The 15914-nt window shown below is 38.1% G+C and overlaps 1 protein-coding gene across 1 annotated transcript; it reads right to left on the bottom strand.

Moving 5' to 3' along the window:
• Positions 1-3099: 3099 nt before the first annotated feature.
• Positions 3100-15486, bottom strand: LOC131249022 (ubiquitin-like protein 5). The gene is made up of 2 exons (XM_058249591.1): positions 15209-15486; positions 3100-3365 (listed from the first exon to the last, which is right to left on the bottom strand). Exon 1 carries the CDS (start codon positions 15429-15431, stop codon positions 15210-15212), a length of 222 nt encoding a protein of 73 aa, XP_058105574.1. The 5' UTR covers positions 15432-15486; the 3' UTR covers positions 3100-3365; position 15209.
• Positions 15487-15914: the final 428 nt, after the last annotated feature.

Below are 15914 nucleotides of genomic sequence, written 5' to 3'. Positions count from 1 at the left end.
GCTGAGGAACAGTTTGTTGATGTACGTGGGCATTCGTTCAGCAATGATTCCCATCATCCTATTCATGCTCTCGACCTGACCGAATATCCATTTGCTGAAGCTTTCGCCATAATTTTGAGATTGCTTAACCTAAGTTCGTGATTGTTCAGCAATATATTAAATGCCCATTTGCATTTCACATAACCTGATAGACATTATTTCTAAAGGGTCAATCTGAGATAAGGATGCCCTATCCGAATTTGAAAAACTAGGTGCCGGGTTTGGCAACAACTCAGGTTCTAGTTGTGCCTACAACTCCTCATCAACTAGGGGAGGTTCATGAGTTGTAGAAGTACCGTGACCACCGCTTCGACTCATGTTTTGCAACACAAAGATACTTGAATATATTGGCTTTTTATGACAACCAAGTATTTTGGTCCCACTAGGCGTGCCAAAAATTGTTCGCTTTTGCATGGCTTGTGCAAAGTGAATATTTATGACAGCCGAGTAATTTTTAAGTCCCACCAGGCGTGTCAAAAATTGTTCAGCACATTTTTTGTTTGGATATTTTTGTCACATGTGATGCGGGTAGGCGTGCCAAAACTAATTGTGTGACTCGATTCCAACCGAACAACTTAACCCCAAGGGCCAATATAGGCAGATAGCATATATGATGATTGTGACCATATATGACTGAGATCTGTGCATATTTGTCACCTATTCAGCCATTCGCTAATTGTTTTATATAGTTATTAAGCAATATTCTGAGGGTAGGGTTCTTCATCCAAAAATGGGTTCCAGTTTGCCTTCCATATAAAAGAAATTTTCTGATACCTGGCTATTGTCAAATAAAAAGGAAATACACATAGTCGGCAACTGCAAGGAGCCTTTCTGAATGAAGAAATGCTTGTATTGAGATTAAAATTTAGCGTATGAGTGTATACTAAGATTACAGCTAACCGAATACAACTACTCATAAAAATGAGCTAAGATAAGGAAAGATAAATTGCAAGATAATTGAAAGATAATTTGATTGGTATGAAACGACTTGGTCTATTGGTTTTCCCTTCTATTTATAATATTTTCTTCTACGCAGATACTTTACATCCGTTTCTGTTTATTTATTTCTTGGTAGTTGAATCATTGTCACATCAATCTTTTAGATCCTTCTGTTTTTTTGTATTCTTCTAATTGTTTCTCTTCTCTCGACCAATTTCGATCTCTCGAGCTTCTTGGCCACACATTCTCATTAGATGGCATATACTATCCAGCTCAACACCAGTTGTGCCTCCATAAAAAGCACTTTGAATATCTTTAATCTTTCGGCATCCTATTCCTTCTTTGTACAACAACATATATCATTCTTAATTTATTAATTCAAGAATAGCCAAAAATAAGGTACAACATCTCCAGCTAATTTATGCATGGAAACCTAAGAAAATAAAGACGATTCTTTCCAAAGTTTGAATGATAAAAAGGATGGCATGGCTTTACACTGAAGGTAGAATAACAATTAAGATAGATTATCCATTCTATGCAGATAGGAGAATAATGTCCCATGCACATGTGATACATCACATGTACAAAATGTGCCACATGCACAATGCCATCATCAAATCACATGCATAAAATGTGCCACATGCACAATGCCATCATCAATCCTCAAGCTCGAACATGTGCCACGTGCTGATCAGCACATGCATTATAAATGATACATGTACCACTGTCGGCATTAAGCTTCCCACACCCGTCATGATCCATCTTTGTTCTCCGTTCAAGGACTTTCGACAAACATGCAACACAACAATTAATCCAAGCCAGCATCTAGATAGCTTGTCTAAGACAGAATGACCCAAAAAGTCTATGCCAACACAACTTTGTTTGTGTGCAAAGGGCAGCTAAACCTTGGGAACTCAACTCAAAACTCAGCCGAGTCAACTCAACTCGGCTCTCGAGAGACAGAAACTCACAGGCCAGACCTGGAACCAAGTCTTCCTACACGGCAAGACTCGTTGAGTCAGCTCACCAATTCAGTCCACTCGATTCATCTTATCAGGACTCGAGCAGTCACTCACTGATTGCAACATGGTTAAGGAATGAATGCTTGCATGCCTAGCAATCTCTTCGTATATTGTGTTTTGGATGTCATGATTCCATTACTCGAAATTCGTATTCTTTAAGTTAGATTATCCAGTTTTCATTCCAAGAAGAAACTAGAATTGCACTGCCAAAGTGAAGCAAAAGTCTCACGTCTACCAATCAAAGTAATTCTTGATGAGGCATAACCTTCAATATCAGGCACGCTAAATGAGTATCCCTACCCGCCATTTCCTTAGGTTGCGTTTGGTTGCAACAAATATCATGATTAATCAGTCTAATTTAGTGCCAGATTTCTTCATAGTTAATGATTTTTTTTATTTTTTATTTTTTGTGTAAGCAAAAACACAACCCTGCCTTTTTACTGAATGGTTTGTAACACGAAATGAAGAAGACTCAATGATATTGGGCTGTAAGACTACGACCCATACACATTGGATGCGTAGTCTAGGTTCAAACCCTTCATCTTCGCAGTAGGCCCAAATATAGCTGAATTGGATTGTCTTAACTATCTAGCCTATGACTAGGCAGATGGTGGGAAAGATTATGACTAACATTGAAGAATGACTAGGAAAATGAATACCAATCAGTCCGGTGCATTCGGCCAATCTGGGCAATATTCAAGGCCATCACGCAGGATGGACCACCAAATGAACATTTGTGTAGGACCCACTTGGTTAAACATTCCAGATCACACCTAACCAGGGTGACACATCAATCTTCATACAACCCAATTGATTCTAGAGCTCATCACCCTGCACAAGTTATGAGAAATTCACTATCCCATGCATTAAACATATGCCATACTACACAAACCCAGGTTAGTGCAGATCGCAGAATTGGGCCCCTTGTTGCTGATATGTAAACACTTCCGGCGGTGACCATAGAATACACCAACACCAGTTTTTTTTAATCCTTGGTTCATGGCAACCAAACAAAGTGAATATCATGTTTCCATCCATGAATGGCCCAGATCTGTCACCAAAAAAAAAAAACCCATGCACCCTACGGTGACAGAGGTGATACACATTACCTGCTATTCTCCAAGGTTTGCATTACCAAAATGAGCCATAATAGATCAGTTATACAAATCCCACAGCGATTTCAATATACAATACCATCTCTATGAAGCTAATCACACAAGCTCAAGACATCATTTGTTTTTCAATTATGCATAGCAGAGAAAACAGTTATTACAGGTTGATTCCAGCATTCATATGATATTATATCTTCTATCTGCACCAACAGTTAAAATGGATCCATCGCATGATTTTCATCTGCAGAGAGACCTGCAATTCAAACCCACAATTGATTAGAAAACCAAACCGCAGTCATCATATCAAATGAGCAGGTTACACTATTGCTGGTTTAGATGAATAACCGATCCCGGGGAGGGCACTGCTCACCAGGCCACCACCTTCCATAACATTTGAGAGATCGTGGGACCCAAGGACAACAGAATGAACCTATGTGAAATCATGGGATCTTCCTATTCTCATCTCAATCAAGATTTGGGGCACAGAGAGAGAGAGAGAGAGAGAGAGAGAGAGAGAGAGAGAGAGAAAACTAGCCCTCTTTTCCACTATACACTAAACACAAAGGGTACAAAGGGCACTTGGATAGCCTCCACCAACAATGATTTGGCGGTACCCCCAGAACTGCCAAAAGCAACAAAGGTATCATACTTCCCAACACATTATCATTGTTTCCTTCATAGGCCAACATTCTGATTCAATAATCCATAAAATTTTCACCAGCTTGTGTGCAACTCAGGTTGGTTGGGTCATGTTGAAGGTCAATCCAAGCCCGACCTGCCCTCAATAGAACCCAACCCAACCCGAATTCTAACCCTGAGGTGCCCAACCTGAATTCCTATCTAGTCAACCCTAAACTGACATGACCAAAATACATGTTTATTCCCAATCCAAACTAAACCGACCCGAATTTGCTCAACCCGAACCCAACCCAATCTCAAATCAGGTTGGCGTTTTCCAACCTTAACCCGACCCGAGGTCCTTGACAACCTGACCCAACCCAGCCCAAACTCAGATTGGGTTGACCGGGTTCAGGTTGAGCTAAACCCAAGTTGTAGCCCTAATGGATCCATCTTTCCAGTGTTCATGTTCAGTGATACACTTTCCAGTGTTCATGTTCAGTGATACACTAATCCATAAAATTTCACCAGAATGGATTATCTTCCTGATCTTCATCATCAGTCTTACATTTCTACTACATTTAATATCAGGGCTGTATCTGAGCATGCAAGCAGCAGGACAGGAAAATGGGTAAAGGTATGGGAAGCACATTAATTTTCAGGTTTGGATAACAGCCAGGCTGTTGTTACAAGACGGATAGAGAAAGTGTAGCAGCTAGAACTGGTACTCGAGTTACTAATTGGTTTTACCAAGTGGTTTTCACTTTTATATAATCAAGTTGAAGATCTTCAAAGCAATTACTGAACCTATTGGGCAGTTTGTCACAGGTTTAAAGAGTGGTTTTTTTAGATAAATGCCATGTGCAGTGCTTGTGTTTTTCCAGCATTTGTCCCACACGTCAAGTCCAATCAACACCTGCTCCACTACAAAGCAAGGATCGTGCCAGATGCCTCCCATTCAGTAGTGGAGTGACAGTTTTTGTATAGTTGCGCAAAGCGTAAAACAAAGTGGAAAATAGTCGGTTGCAGGAACGGGAAGCGCCTTTTCAAAATGTTACAGGTATGAACAGCTAAGAAGCAGAAGCGCAAGTTTGAAGCAGGAGTAACACCTAGTAAGAAGGATCCTACAGCTAAGTTTTGGCTTCATTTCAGCTGCTTGTCATTGGCTGTCGAGTTGCTTCTTTTAGTATGATAAACACTAGATGGAGATGATGTGTCGGATGCCACCCCATTCATTGTTTATTCTATTGACTGAATGAAATCCAAGTGGATTCGGATTTGTGCACAAGTTCATTTCTCTTCTCTTGGTTTTAACGGCTGAGTTGAGCTTTGAGCCGAAAGTAGTTCCTCGGCCATCGCAGAAAGAAAGATTGGAAAGGGTCCATTTAGAGCATATATAGCTAGCTAGATTCAGCCAGAGATGGGGTGCAGAGGATTTTGTAGTCGTCTTTGGAATTTGGAAGATTGGTGGAGAACATGGCGCCCAAACACAGAGATAGGAAGCTGAGGAGACATGCGTCTGTCAGATTCAAGTATTGGAACAAGGCATGTAATGCCATTAATGTTCTTAATGGGCAGGTCCTGGCAGGGTGGAAACTTTCCATGAATCTGGCAAGGGTTCATAAACCTTCAAGGGCTTCAGTTTGGAAACCCGGCAACTTCTCCTGAAGCTGGGCATCAAAAATCAAAGATGGAGATGAGGACGTGACAAGGTTGGGACATGGTAAAGATCATGGAGGAAGGTGTTGCATCAGTCCATGTTGCTGATCTTTGTCTAGGACATGCTGGGCAGAGATACACGAGTGGTTGGTCATCAGGGTTCCAGCAAGGTGTCTAAATGAAAATCAAAGTTGGAGATGAGGACATGGACAAGGCAGGGAGATGTGGCAATCGAACTCCAATTGCAGAGAGGGAACCTGCAAAGAGACGTGGAGATCAATTGCTGGAGAGAGGTGTGTCGCTGGATGGCTGTGGGAAAGAGACCTCCGGACACAACATTTACGAGTCTGACAATGTCAGGGACACAGCAGGTCGATTGCTATGAGATTTTTAGTTTGGAATGTTACTCTCTAGAGGAATTTAAACGATGAGGAATTGAGACACTTTGCCGGTTTCATAGGCATTATTTATGACGTTGACCTTGATGCCCTAAGTGAGGATGCTAGGTATTGGAAGTGCGCAGCCAATGGTCATTTCTCTTCCAAATCTATTCAATCCAATTATGTGAATCAGGCATCTCTCGCTACCCGTGTGTTAAATTTTGGAAAAAACGAAACTCCTCCCAGGATTCAATGTGTGTACAAGAAATGCAGGAAACATTGGATCATCTCCTCTGCATTGCCAGACTATCAGAGCAATTTGGGATCTTTTGTTTTTTTAAGTTTTTCAGCACCAAATGGGTGTTAGAGAGATCCCTTTCTGATGTCATTGCAGGAATGCAGGCTGCATTATTGGTCCATTTTTGGAGCGTGGTAGGCGTATTTGGGAGATGTTTCCTGATAATAACCTCTAGCCTCTAGGGGATTTGGAAGAGAAGAATGCAAGTATTTGAAGACAAGTCTGCATCTTGGTTTCCATCATGTTTTCTATTTGCATTTTGGAGTGGGCTCTTCTGCTCCCTGAATTCTCAGAGGTCGTGTTTGTCTCTTTGAGAAGGGACTGGGAAGCAATTGTTTTTGTGTAACTGTGTCTCTAGTCAGGCCTAGATCTTTTTTATTCTTTTGTTTCTGTTTGAATGTTTTCATGTTTCCTTTTTGTGGTTCAGTAGAGTGACAATAAGGTTACTTTCCACTGTTGTTTGTACTGCTTTTGCGTTCCTCTGTTTTTCTTTTGATGAAATCGTCTTTTCAAATATATATATATATATATAGAAAGATCTCAATCTATAATCTTCAATCTGAGGTTTTATACCATCAGTTTGTGCAATCAGTAGATTGCAATATGGTATTCAGACATCTTATGGTATTGGTGGGTCAATAGTCTTGAAAACAGTCGATTAAAAAAATAATTTAGTTTACTAAGGTTGATTTTGATGCATGATCACCTTTATATAATCTGTTAAAACCCTTATCAGTCACATGTCTAACATCGTATCTTAAAATTTAAAGAGACATGTTAGAACTCGTAACAAAAAAATCAAACTAAGGAAACATATTTGTATGCTAAGTAAGGTTAACGATGTGGAAAAACCAATGAAGTTAGTCACTTGGGCCTATTTTACCTGTTACAGACTTCTAGTCAAGGGTATTAGACGAATCATAGGCATCATGCCCGTACAATTAAAGAGTCCCCTATCCAATAAAGTGGCTAGACAGATTAAAGATTCTATTGACCTAGTTGCTTGTCTCTTTATTTAACGAAATTAACAATATCGATTAGGTGCAATGGATTACGGGCAATCCTAGTTTCTAGTTATTGAAGGGTAGAATTGGTTGTGTTTCACCCATAGTTAGCAAAATGGCATACATTAAAAAGACAGTAATATTCATGTTTAATTCAGTCTCGATCATTAAAAATATGCAAAAAAGAAGTGAAAAAAAAAATAAAAATGTGCATGTGCAGGTGTGTGTGTCCATATATATATATATATATATATATATATATATATAATATATATATATATATATATATATAAGGTTAAAATAGAAAATCTTAATAAAAAATAGTTAGAATTTCTATATGGATGAACAAATAATAATAATAATAATAATAATAATATATAGATAGTTGCATGGTGTTCTTGGCATCTCTTAAATCCTTCCATTTAAGTAATCTACATATAAATCAGTCCCATCTCAATTAAAAATTTCACCCTGTACACACTTTTTATCAATAGGTGGCAACCGCTATTCTCTATTTTCTGAAGTACCCCAAAAGTTTTTTTTTTACTAAAACATGTTTTATTCAAGAAAAAAGTGCTTAATTCGGTTTGCCCAAAAAAGAGTTTTTCCCTACTTCCAAAATATACAAATTTTAAACATTTAATCAATTATACACATTTTTTTCAAAAATATGGAGTTTAAAACAGTTTTACTAGCAAAAGTTTCACTATAATGTTAATAACAGAGGAAGCTCACGCTCACTAGTTCTCATATTCAAAGAGAACTACATCTGTAATGTCATTGCGCATTAAGAGTTGATAAGATGGCATTTGTCTTCAAAACAGGCAATGCTCGACATTCACCACTTACTAATTCCAACTTCCAAGAGTGGACAAAAGCGTCCAGATCACTTCATGATGTATAGATCTGAACTTGGCCCTTGTGGTTGGATCAACCTACGAAACCACTAACCCTAGCTCAACTTTTGATATGACAGAGTACAAGAAGTGTAAACATTTTAATAAAATGAGTATGATGATTATAAAGCATTCTATATCTAAACTATCCATGGTATTATATCGGCATAAGAGAATGCGAAAGAGTTCCTAAGATTGAAGAAATTTTATCAAATCTGACAAGGAGGAGATGATAGCACTCCTTAGTAAGGTCATCTCCTTAAAATACATCACCAATGGGAACATAAGGGAGCACTACTGAAAATGTTCAACCTTTCTTCTAACTTAGGGCATTCAAGTGAGACATCTTAGAGGATATCGTGATTTATCTCGTATTGACCTATAGTTGGATGCAAAAATAAACAGGTCCTGCGACAAAAAGAGTGAACCACTAGATCATTTGAGATGTCCCACTCAATGCCTAGAAGCAAGATCAGACGTCTTCATGATATTGTCCCTTATGTTCCCATAGCTAGTGCACTTTAAGGAGGAAGTTCGCTAGGAGCTTCATCGTCTCCACTTATCGGATTCCATGAATCTTTCTCCAATCTTGGTCAAAACTCTTTTGTATTATTTACTTTCTTGACTATAGCACCACAAACAGGTTTAGATATTAAATGCTTACTAATTATGAAACTCATCTTGTTCAATCACTTCCACTTCTCATACTTGGTCACATCACAAACCAAGCTAAAGCCAGTAGGCTTCATGAGTTGATCTTTCTGCATTGGCTAAGTACACATCCATACATCTTAAAATGATCGATGGTCTCATTTCACTCTTGAAACTTGGAACCAGCATGGGGCAAGAGTGTTGTTAAACAGGTCTTGTAAAAGCTCCCATTGGAAAAACATTAACTCAATGAAATATTTAATAATGTAAAAATCACGTTAACCTTTGACTAATCAACAAGGCAGTCAATTATATGCCCAGGATGATGGGGCCTAAACATCAAACGTAGTACGGAACCTAGTGCATCACAGTGATTCCTTCCTTTCAGGCCTAGAATGCACCATGCAGGATGTTTGTTTTTTAAATCAATTTAGCTGTCCTTTATTGCTCTGGTTGATGTGGTTTTGATATACGTAAGCAATAAATTCAATCAGAGGTTTTATACCATCAGTTTGTGCAATTGGGTATAGATTGCATATGGTATTCAACCATATTTTATGATTTTTGGGTCGATATTCTAGATGTTAATTCATCGTTAGAAATAGCTTAGTTTACTGACTGAGTCATTGATGCACAATTTCGACTGAAGGATATAAATAAAACATTGCTCACCTATTTATGATTTGTTAAAACCGTGATCAGTTGCATGTTCAACATCTAAGAATTTAAAGAGACTCATAGTTGAATATGTTGGAACTCATAATAAAAAACTAAGAAAACAATTTGTATGCTAAGGTCATAGGTGTTGACTAACCATAAAGTTTGCCACTTGGGCACAAGGTTCCACACTCTTATCCTTCTATGACTGCATAACTTAGAGTATAGTTTTTTATGCATTCCACCACATTTGTCTCCAAACGAAGAGTGTTTGACCTGAAGGAGTTTATCGTTTGGTGGAATTAAGGGGGATGAGGTGGATGGTGTTAGCCACATGAGATCAAATGGTCCATTTTGCCAAATAAAATGTAGCGTCCCAAGTTCATGTAGTCAATTATACACACACCTAAACATATATACACACGCCTTAAGAAAAATACAATGAAAACTTGAAAATAATGAATCAGTGTAAATGGTATAAGTAACGAAATTTCGAGGACAAAATTTTGTTTAAGGGGGTAGATTGTAACACCCCGAACTTTTCAATACCCGAATATTGAAAGTTCTCGAGTGTTACCGTGAAATTTAACTTAATATGTACATGTGTACGATGCCAATCCAGCTATCTTAACCCTACATCTATTCTTCAACATGAATCTGCCCGTTGAGAATGATCTTCATCCATAGATCAAGCCATCTGACTCTTGATTTTAAGACAAGATCATCATATGTCCAAGTATTCCCACTTGGACATCATAACCAACCGTTCAGACAACTATCCGCCGATAGGTAAAGATATCTGACCATCCACTTTGAGTTTGGACAATCCGATCATAATAAACTAACTACCTGGTATCTGCATCCGCTCGTACACATATCGAATTAAGATTATGATCCGTTTATCTTGTTCACCACCTATGAATATGTTTAACCCACCATCAAAACTACAATCTGAAAAACTTACACATGTGAACAAGTCACTTTAATCTAACAGTATACATATTCTGCCTCTTGATCACTCTAAAAACCCACTCGTAATCATCCGTTTACAAAATTGATCATATAACCACTTATATACATGATTAGAGTACTAACCATCAAGTTTTTTTATTTTTAACATGTCATCTAACCATCCATTATGTTGGGTTTTTTTTTTTTTTTGGTTAGCTTGTTAGTACACACCCACTGTCAGTACACACTCCACTGTTAGCCACCCCCACTAGGGAATCGATACCAAGACCTCAGTGTTGAAACGAGGTATCTTCACTCAGTCTACCACTTGAGATATGGATCAGGGTGTTCCATTATGTTGGTTGATAATTGTATATTCTCTCAATTAATTTGGTGAATAATTTTTTATTCATAATGATTTAGATATAAGTTCTTTTGTAAGAATTACTTAGAAACATACTTATAACCATGTAGAACCATTAGATTTCCCAAAACCTTAATATCAGAAATAATTACGAAAATGTCATTAACCTAGACCCTTGAATTCTAGATCACATGGTTCTCACGATCCGTTTAATGTGAAATTTTATACTATGCCTATGTATCATAAATTAAAAATACATGTCAAATTTCAGCACTTAGATCATTATAAAAGTAACCCAATTAACAAATCAGCCTTTTAACCGTTGATTTTGGTGTCCATCGAATAAAGAAACCTCGTGAGTAGTCGTAGTAGGATATTTCCCTTCATATGATATGGACCAAGTGTGAAATATGAAAACCCCACTTTAGTAGGCTTTCCCTTGAGCTCGAAGTTATCCTTTCGAGGCTTACAATTCCTTATAAATCTGGATATTCCGATTTAATCACTTTCTGTCATCCATCACAACTAAAATTTGGATCACACTTTGGTCTCATATGACTATGAGGTTATACGAAATTTAGACCCCCGATATATGATCCTACGCCGTTGAATGTTGAAATCAGCTCCTTCCTTTTAGTACAAAAGACGAAATTTTAGATTTAGGCTTTTTCCACCATCGATCAATCACCGAATTTTGTCCAACCGTTTGCCTATCGTGATTACACGTTTCTCTCAAAATTGGGCCATGATCATTACGTGTGGACCATTAATTGAGATCAAATTCGTTTTGGAACCCGTTAGGAGAATTTTCAAGATATGTCAATCTAAATTTCAGATCACCAAGAAAATCATGTAACTTGGCCCTATTCGACAACCCCGACATACTGGATGAATTGGATTTAAAGAAAGATCACTAAAAAAGGTCAAATTGGAGAAACTCAATCCAAGTGGGATGTGAAACACACCCCCTCTCACACAACCACTCCTTTATAAAAGGAGTGCGTGCCCCTTCTCCACTCACACACCAACACTCCCAACGTCCAAGGAGGGGAGAGAGAGAGAAGCCTAGACGCCCATCATCCTCTTCCTTCTCCACGTGTGGTGTCTCCTGGCTCTCTCTCTCTCTCTCTCTCTCTCTCTCTCTCCTTGGACGTTGGGAGTGTTGGTGTGTGAGTGGAGAAGGAGCACACACTCCTTTTATAAAGGAGTGGGCGTGTGAGAGGGAGTGTGTTTCACATCCCACTTGGATTGAGTTTCTCCAATTTAACCTTTTTTAGCGATCTTTCTTTAAATCCAATTCGTCTAGTGTGTCAGGGTCGTCGAATCCTCTTCCTTCTCCACGTGTGGTGTCTCCCCCTCGCTTTCATCCTCTTTCTCCTTCTCTTTCTCTTTTTCCTTCTCCTTCTCTTTCTCTCTTTCCTCCTTAGACATTGGGAGTGCTGGTGTGTGAGTGAAAAAGGGTACACACTCCTTTTATAAAGGAGTGGGCATGTGAGAGGGGGTGTTTTTCACATCCCACTTAGATTGAGTTTCTCCAAATTGACTTTTTAGCGATCTTTCTTTAAATCCAATTCGTACAATGTGTCGGGGTCATCGAATAGGTCAGGGTACATAATTTTCTAGGTGATCTGAAATTTAGATTAGCCTATCTTGAAAATTCTCTTAACGAGTGCCAAAACAAATTTGATCTCAATTAACGGTCCACACTTAATGATCTGGGCATTTTAGGAGAAGCGTGCAGTCACGATAGGCAAACGGTTGGACAAAATTTGGTGGTTGATTAATGATGGAAAAAGCCTAAATCTAAAATTTCGTCTTTTGTACCAAAAGGAAGGAGCTGACTTCAACATTCAACGGTGTAGGATCATAAATTGGGGTCTAAATTTTGTATAACCTCGTAGTCGTATGAGACCAAAGTGTGATCCAAATTTTAGTTGCGATGGACGGCAGAACGTGATTAAATCGGAAGATCCAGATTTATAAGAAATTAGTAAGCCTCGAAAGGATAACTTCGCACCCAAGGGAAAGCCTACCAAAGTGAGGTCTTCATATTTCACACTTGGTCCACATCGTATGAAGGAAAATATCCTACTACGACTACCCACGAGGTTTCTTCACTCGATGGACACCAAAATCAACAGTTAAAGGGCTGATTTGTCAATTAGGTCACTTTTACAATGATCTAAGTGCTGAAATTTGACATGTATGGTTAATTTATGATACATAGGCATAGTATAAAATTTCACATCAAACGGATCATGAGAACCATGTGATCTAGAATTCAAGGGTCTGGGTTAATGGCATTTTTATAATTATTTCTGATATAAGAGTTTTGGAAAATCTGATGGTTCTACATGGTTCTAGGCACTTTTCTAAGTAATTCTTATAAAAGAACTTATATCTAAATCATTATGAATAAAGAATTATTCACCAAATTAATTAAGGGAATATACAAATATCAACCAACATAATAGAATACCCTGATCCATAGCTCAAGTGGTAGACTGAGTGAAGATACCTCGTTTCAACACTGAGGTCTTGGAATCGATTCCCTAGCGAGGGTGGCTAACAATGGAGTGTGTACTGACAGTGGGTGTATACTAACAAGCTAACCAAAAAAAAAAAAACTCAACATAATGGATGGTCAAATGACATGTTAAAAATAGAAAAACTTGATGGTTAGTACTCTGATCATGTATGTAAGTGGGTATACATCATTTTTGTAAACGGATGATCACGAGTGGGTTTTTAGACAAGTCACATATGTAAGTTTCTCAGATTGTAGTTTTGATGGTGGGTTAAACATATTTATAGGTGGTGAACAAGATGAACGGATTAGAATCTTAATTCAATATGTGTACGAGTAGATGCAGATATCAGGTAGTTAGTTTACTATGATCGGATTGTCCAAACTCAAAGTGGATTATCATATATCTTTACCTATCGGCAGATAGTTAGCTGAATGGTTGGTTATGATGTCCAAGTGGGAATACTTAGACATATGATGATCTTGTCTTAAAATCAACGATCGGATGGCTTGATCTATGGATGAAGATCATTCTCAATGGGCAGATTCATGTTGGAGAATAGATGTAAGGTTAGGATAGCTAGATTGGCATCGTACACATGTACATGTTAAGTTAAATTTCACAGTAACACTCGAGAACTTTCAATATTCGGGTATTGAGAAGTTCGGGGTGTTACAATCTACCCCCTTAAACAAAATTTTGTCCTCGAAATTTCATTACTTATATCATTTACACTGATTCATTATGTTTAAGTTTTCACAGTATTTTTCGTAAGGTGTATATATGTTTAGGTGTGTGTATAATTGGCTACATGAACTCGAGACGCTACACTTTTTTGGCAAGATGGACCATTTGATCTCATGTGACTAACACCATCCACCCCATCCCCTTTAATTCCACCAAACGATAAACTCCTTCAGGTCAAACACCCCCTGTTTGGAGACAAATGTGGTGGAATGCATAAAAACTATATCCCAAGTTATGCATGCATACAAGGATAAGGCTATGGAACCTTGTGCCCAAGTGGCAAACTTTATGGTTAGTCAACACCTATGACCTTAGCATACAAATAGTTTCCTTAGTTCTTTATTATGAGTTCCAACATGTTTAACTATGAGTCTCTTTAAATTCTATGATGTTGAACATGCAACTGATCACGGTTTGAACAGATCATAAATAGGTGAGCAATGTTTTATTTATATCCTTCAGCCGAAATTATGCATTAATGACTCAGTCAGTAAACCAAGCTATTTCTAACGATGAATTAACATCTATAATATTGACCCAAAAATCATAAAATATGGTTGAATACCATATGCAATCTATACCCAATTGCACAAACTGATGGTATAAAACCTCTGATTGAATTTATTGCTTACCTCTATCAAAACCAGAGCAATAAAGGATAGCTAAATTGATTTAAAAAACAAACATCCTGCATGGTGCAAACACACACTTAATCATCCAACTACTAATAACAACTGTTTCCTAAAATACAAAAATCCTAAACTATACTACAACTCTGATCAACCACGCTGGTCTGGATCACTCTACAGAATCTGATTGCATCACAATCAAATGCACCAATTGATTGAAGAAGGATTCTTGCGACATGTGATCAAGTGAGACCCAATCTGGGCCTTTCCTTTAACCAGAACCCAATAACTATACCAGGAAATATATATATATATATATATATATATAAAAGAATAAGGTTGTGTTTGGTTGCAACAAATATCATGAAATTTCGTGATGTTTGGCACCAACTTAGAAAGATAATCATGAAATTTCATGATATTTGTTGCAACCAAACACAGCCAAACCTAAACGACAAAAATACACAAGAAATCACCGCAGGCCCTAAAATCATAAGGAGATAATCATATCATACCAAGTGCCCATAGAAAAAATCAATAAATCCCAAAAAAATCAAACAGCTCTAAAATAAAAAATTAAAAAATTAAAAAATTAAATTTAAAAAAAAAAAAAAAAACACAAAGAACTGTTCATTCCTCTCTATGATTAATTGAAGTGTATTGATGCGTCAGAGAAAGAAATCGAAGGAAAAAAAAAAAAGAGGGAAGACAAACCCTAATTGTAGTAGAGCTCGAGGCCCATGCCGTCATGAATCTCGTAGTCCTTGAGGGTGATGTGGTCTTTGTAGATGGTGTACCACTTCTGGATACGGATCTTGTCGGGCCTCGTCCCCGTCTGGGCCGCCACCAATTTCTTCAGATCTCCGATCGTGTCGTCGTCGTTGCACTTCACCCTCACCTTCTTCCCCAGCCTGTCGTTCAACACCACCTCTATCATCTTCTTCTTCTTCTTCTCCTCTCTCTCTCTCTCTCTCTCTGACTCGGAGCAGAACGAGACAGTCCCGAGAAGAGGAGAACCGAGTATTTATAGAGGCTGGAAAAGGGTGGGTATTTTGGAGACGCGGATTTCGGAAGTACCTGCGCAAGGATTCTGGGTGGGGTCCAACGCCATGTTTGTGGGAAATCTACCCCGTTCATCCTTTTTGCAAGATCATTTTAGGATATTCAATTAAAAATGAGGTGGATTCAAAACTTAAGTGGGCCACACAAGAGGAAATAGTGGATATTCAATGAAAACCGTTGAAACATTCTTGTCGCCATGAAAACTTTACGTCAGGCTAAATTTTGTGTATTTTCACTTCATCCCAGTAGTAATGACCTTATAAACGGCTTGGATGGCATATAAACATCAAGGTGGAGCCCAGGAAGGTTTCATCTGTAGGTATTTCTTTCCCCAATTTTCCCTCTCGTGTGGTCCACT

Source organism: Magnolia sinica, chromosome 6 (genome assembly GCF_029962835.1).
Source record: "Magnolia sinica isolate HGM2019 chromosome 6, MsV1, whole genome shotgun sequence".
Classification (NCBI taxonomy): Eukaryota; Viridiplantae; Streptophyta; class Magnoliopsida; order Magnoliales; family Magnoliaceae; genus Magnolia; species Magnolia sinica.
This window is presented reverse-complemented; position numbering and strand designations above follow the sequence as displayed.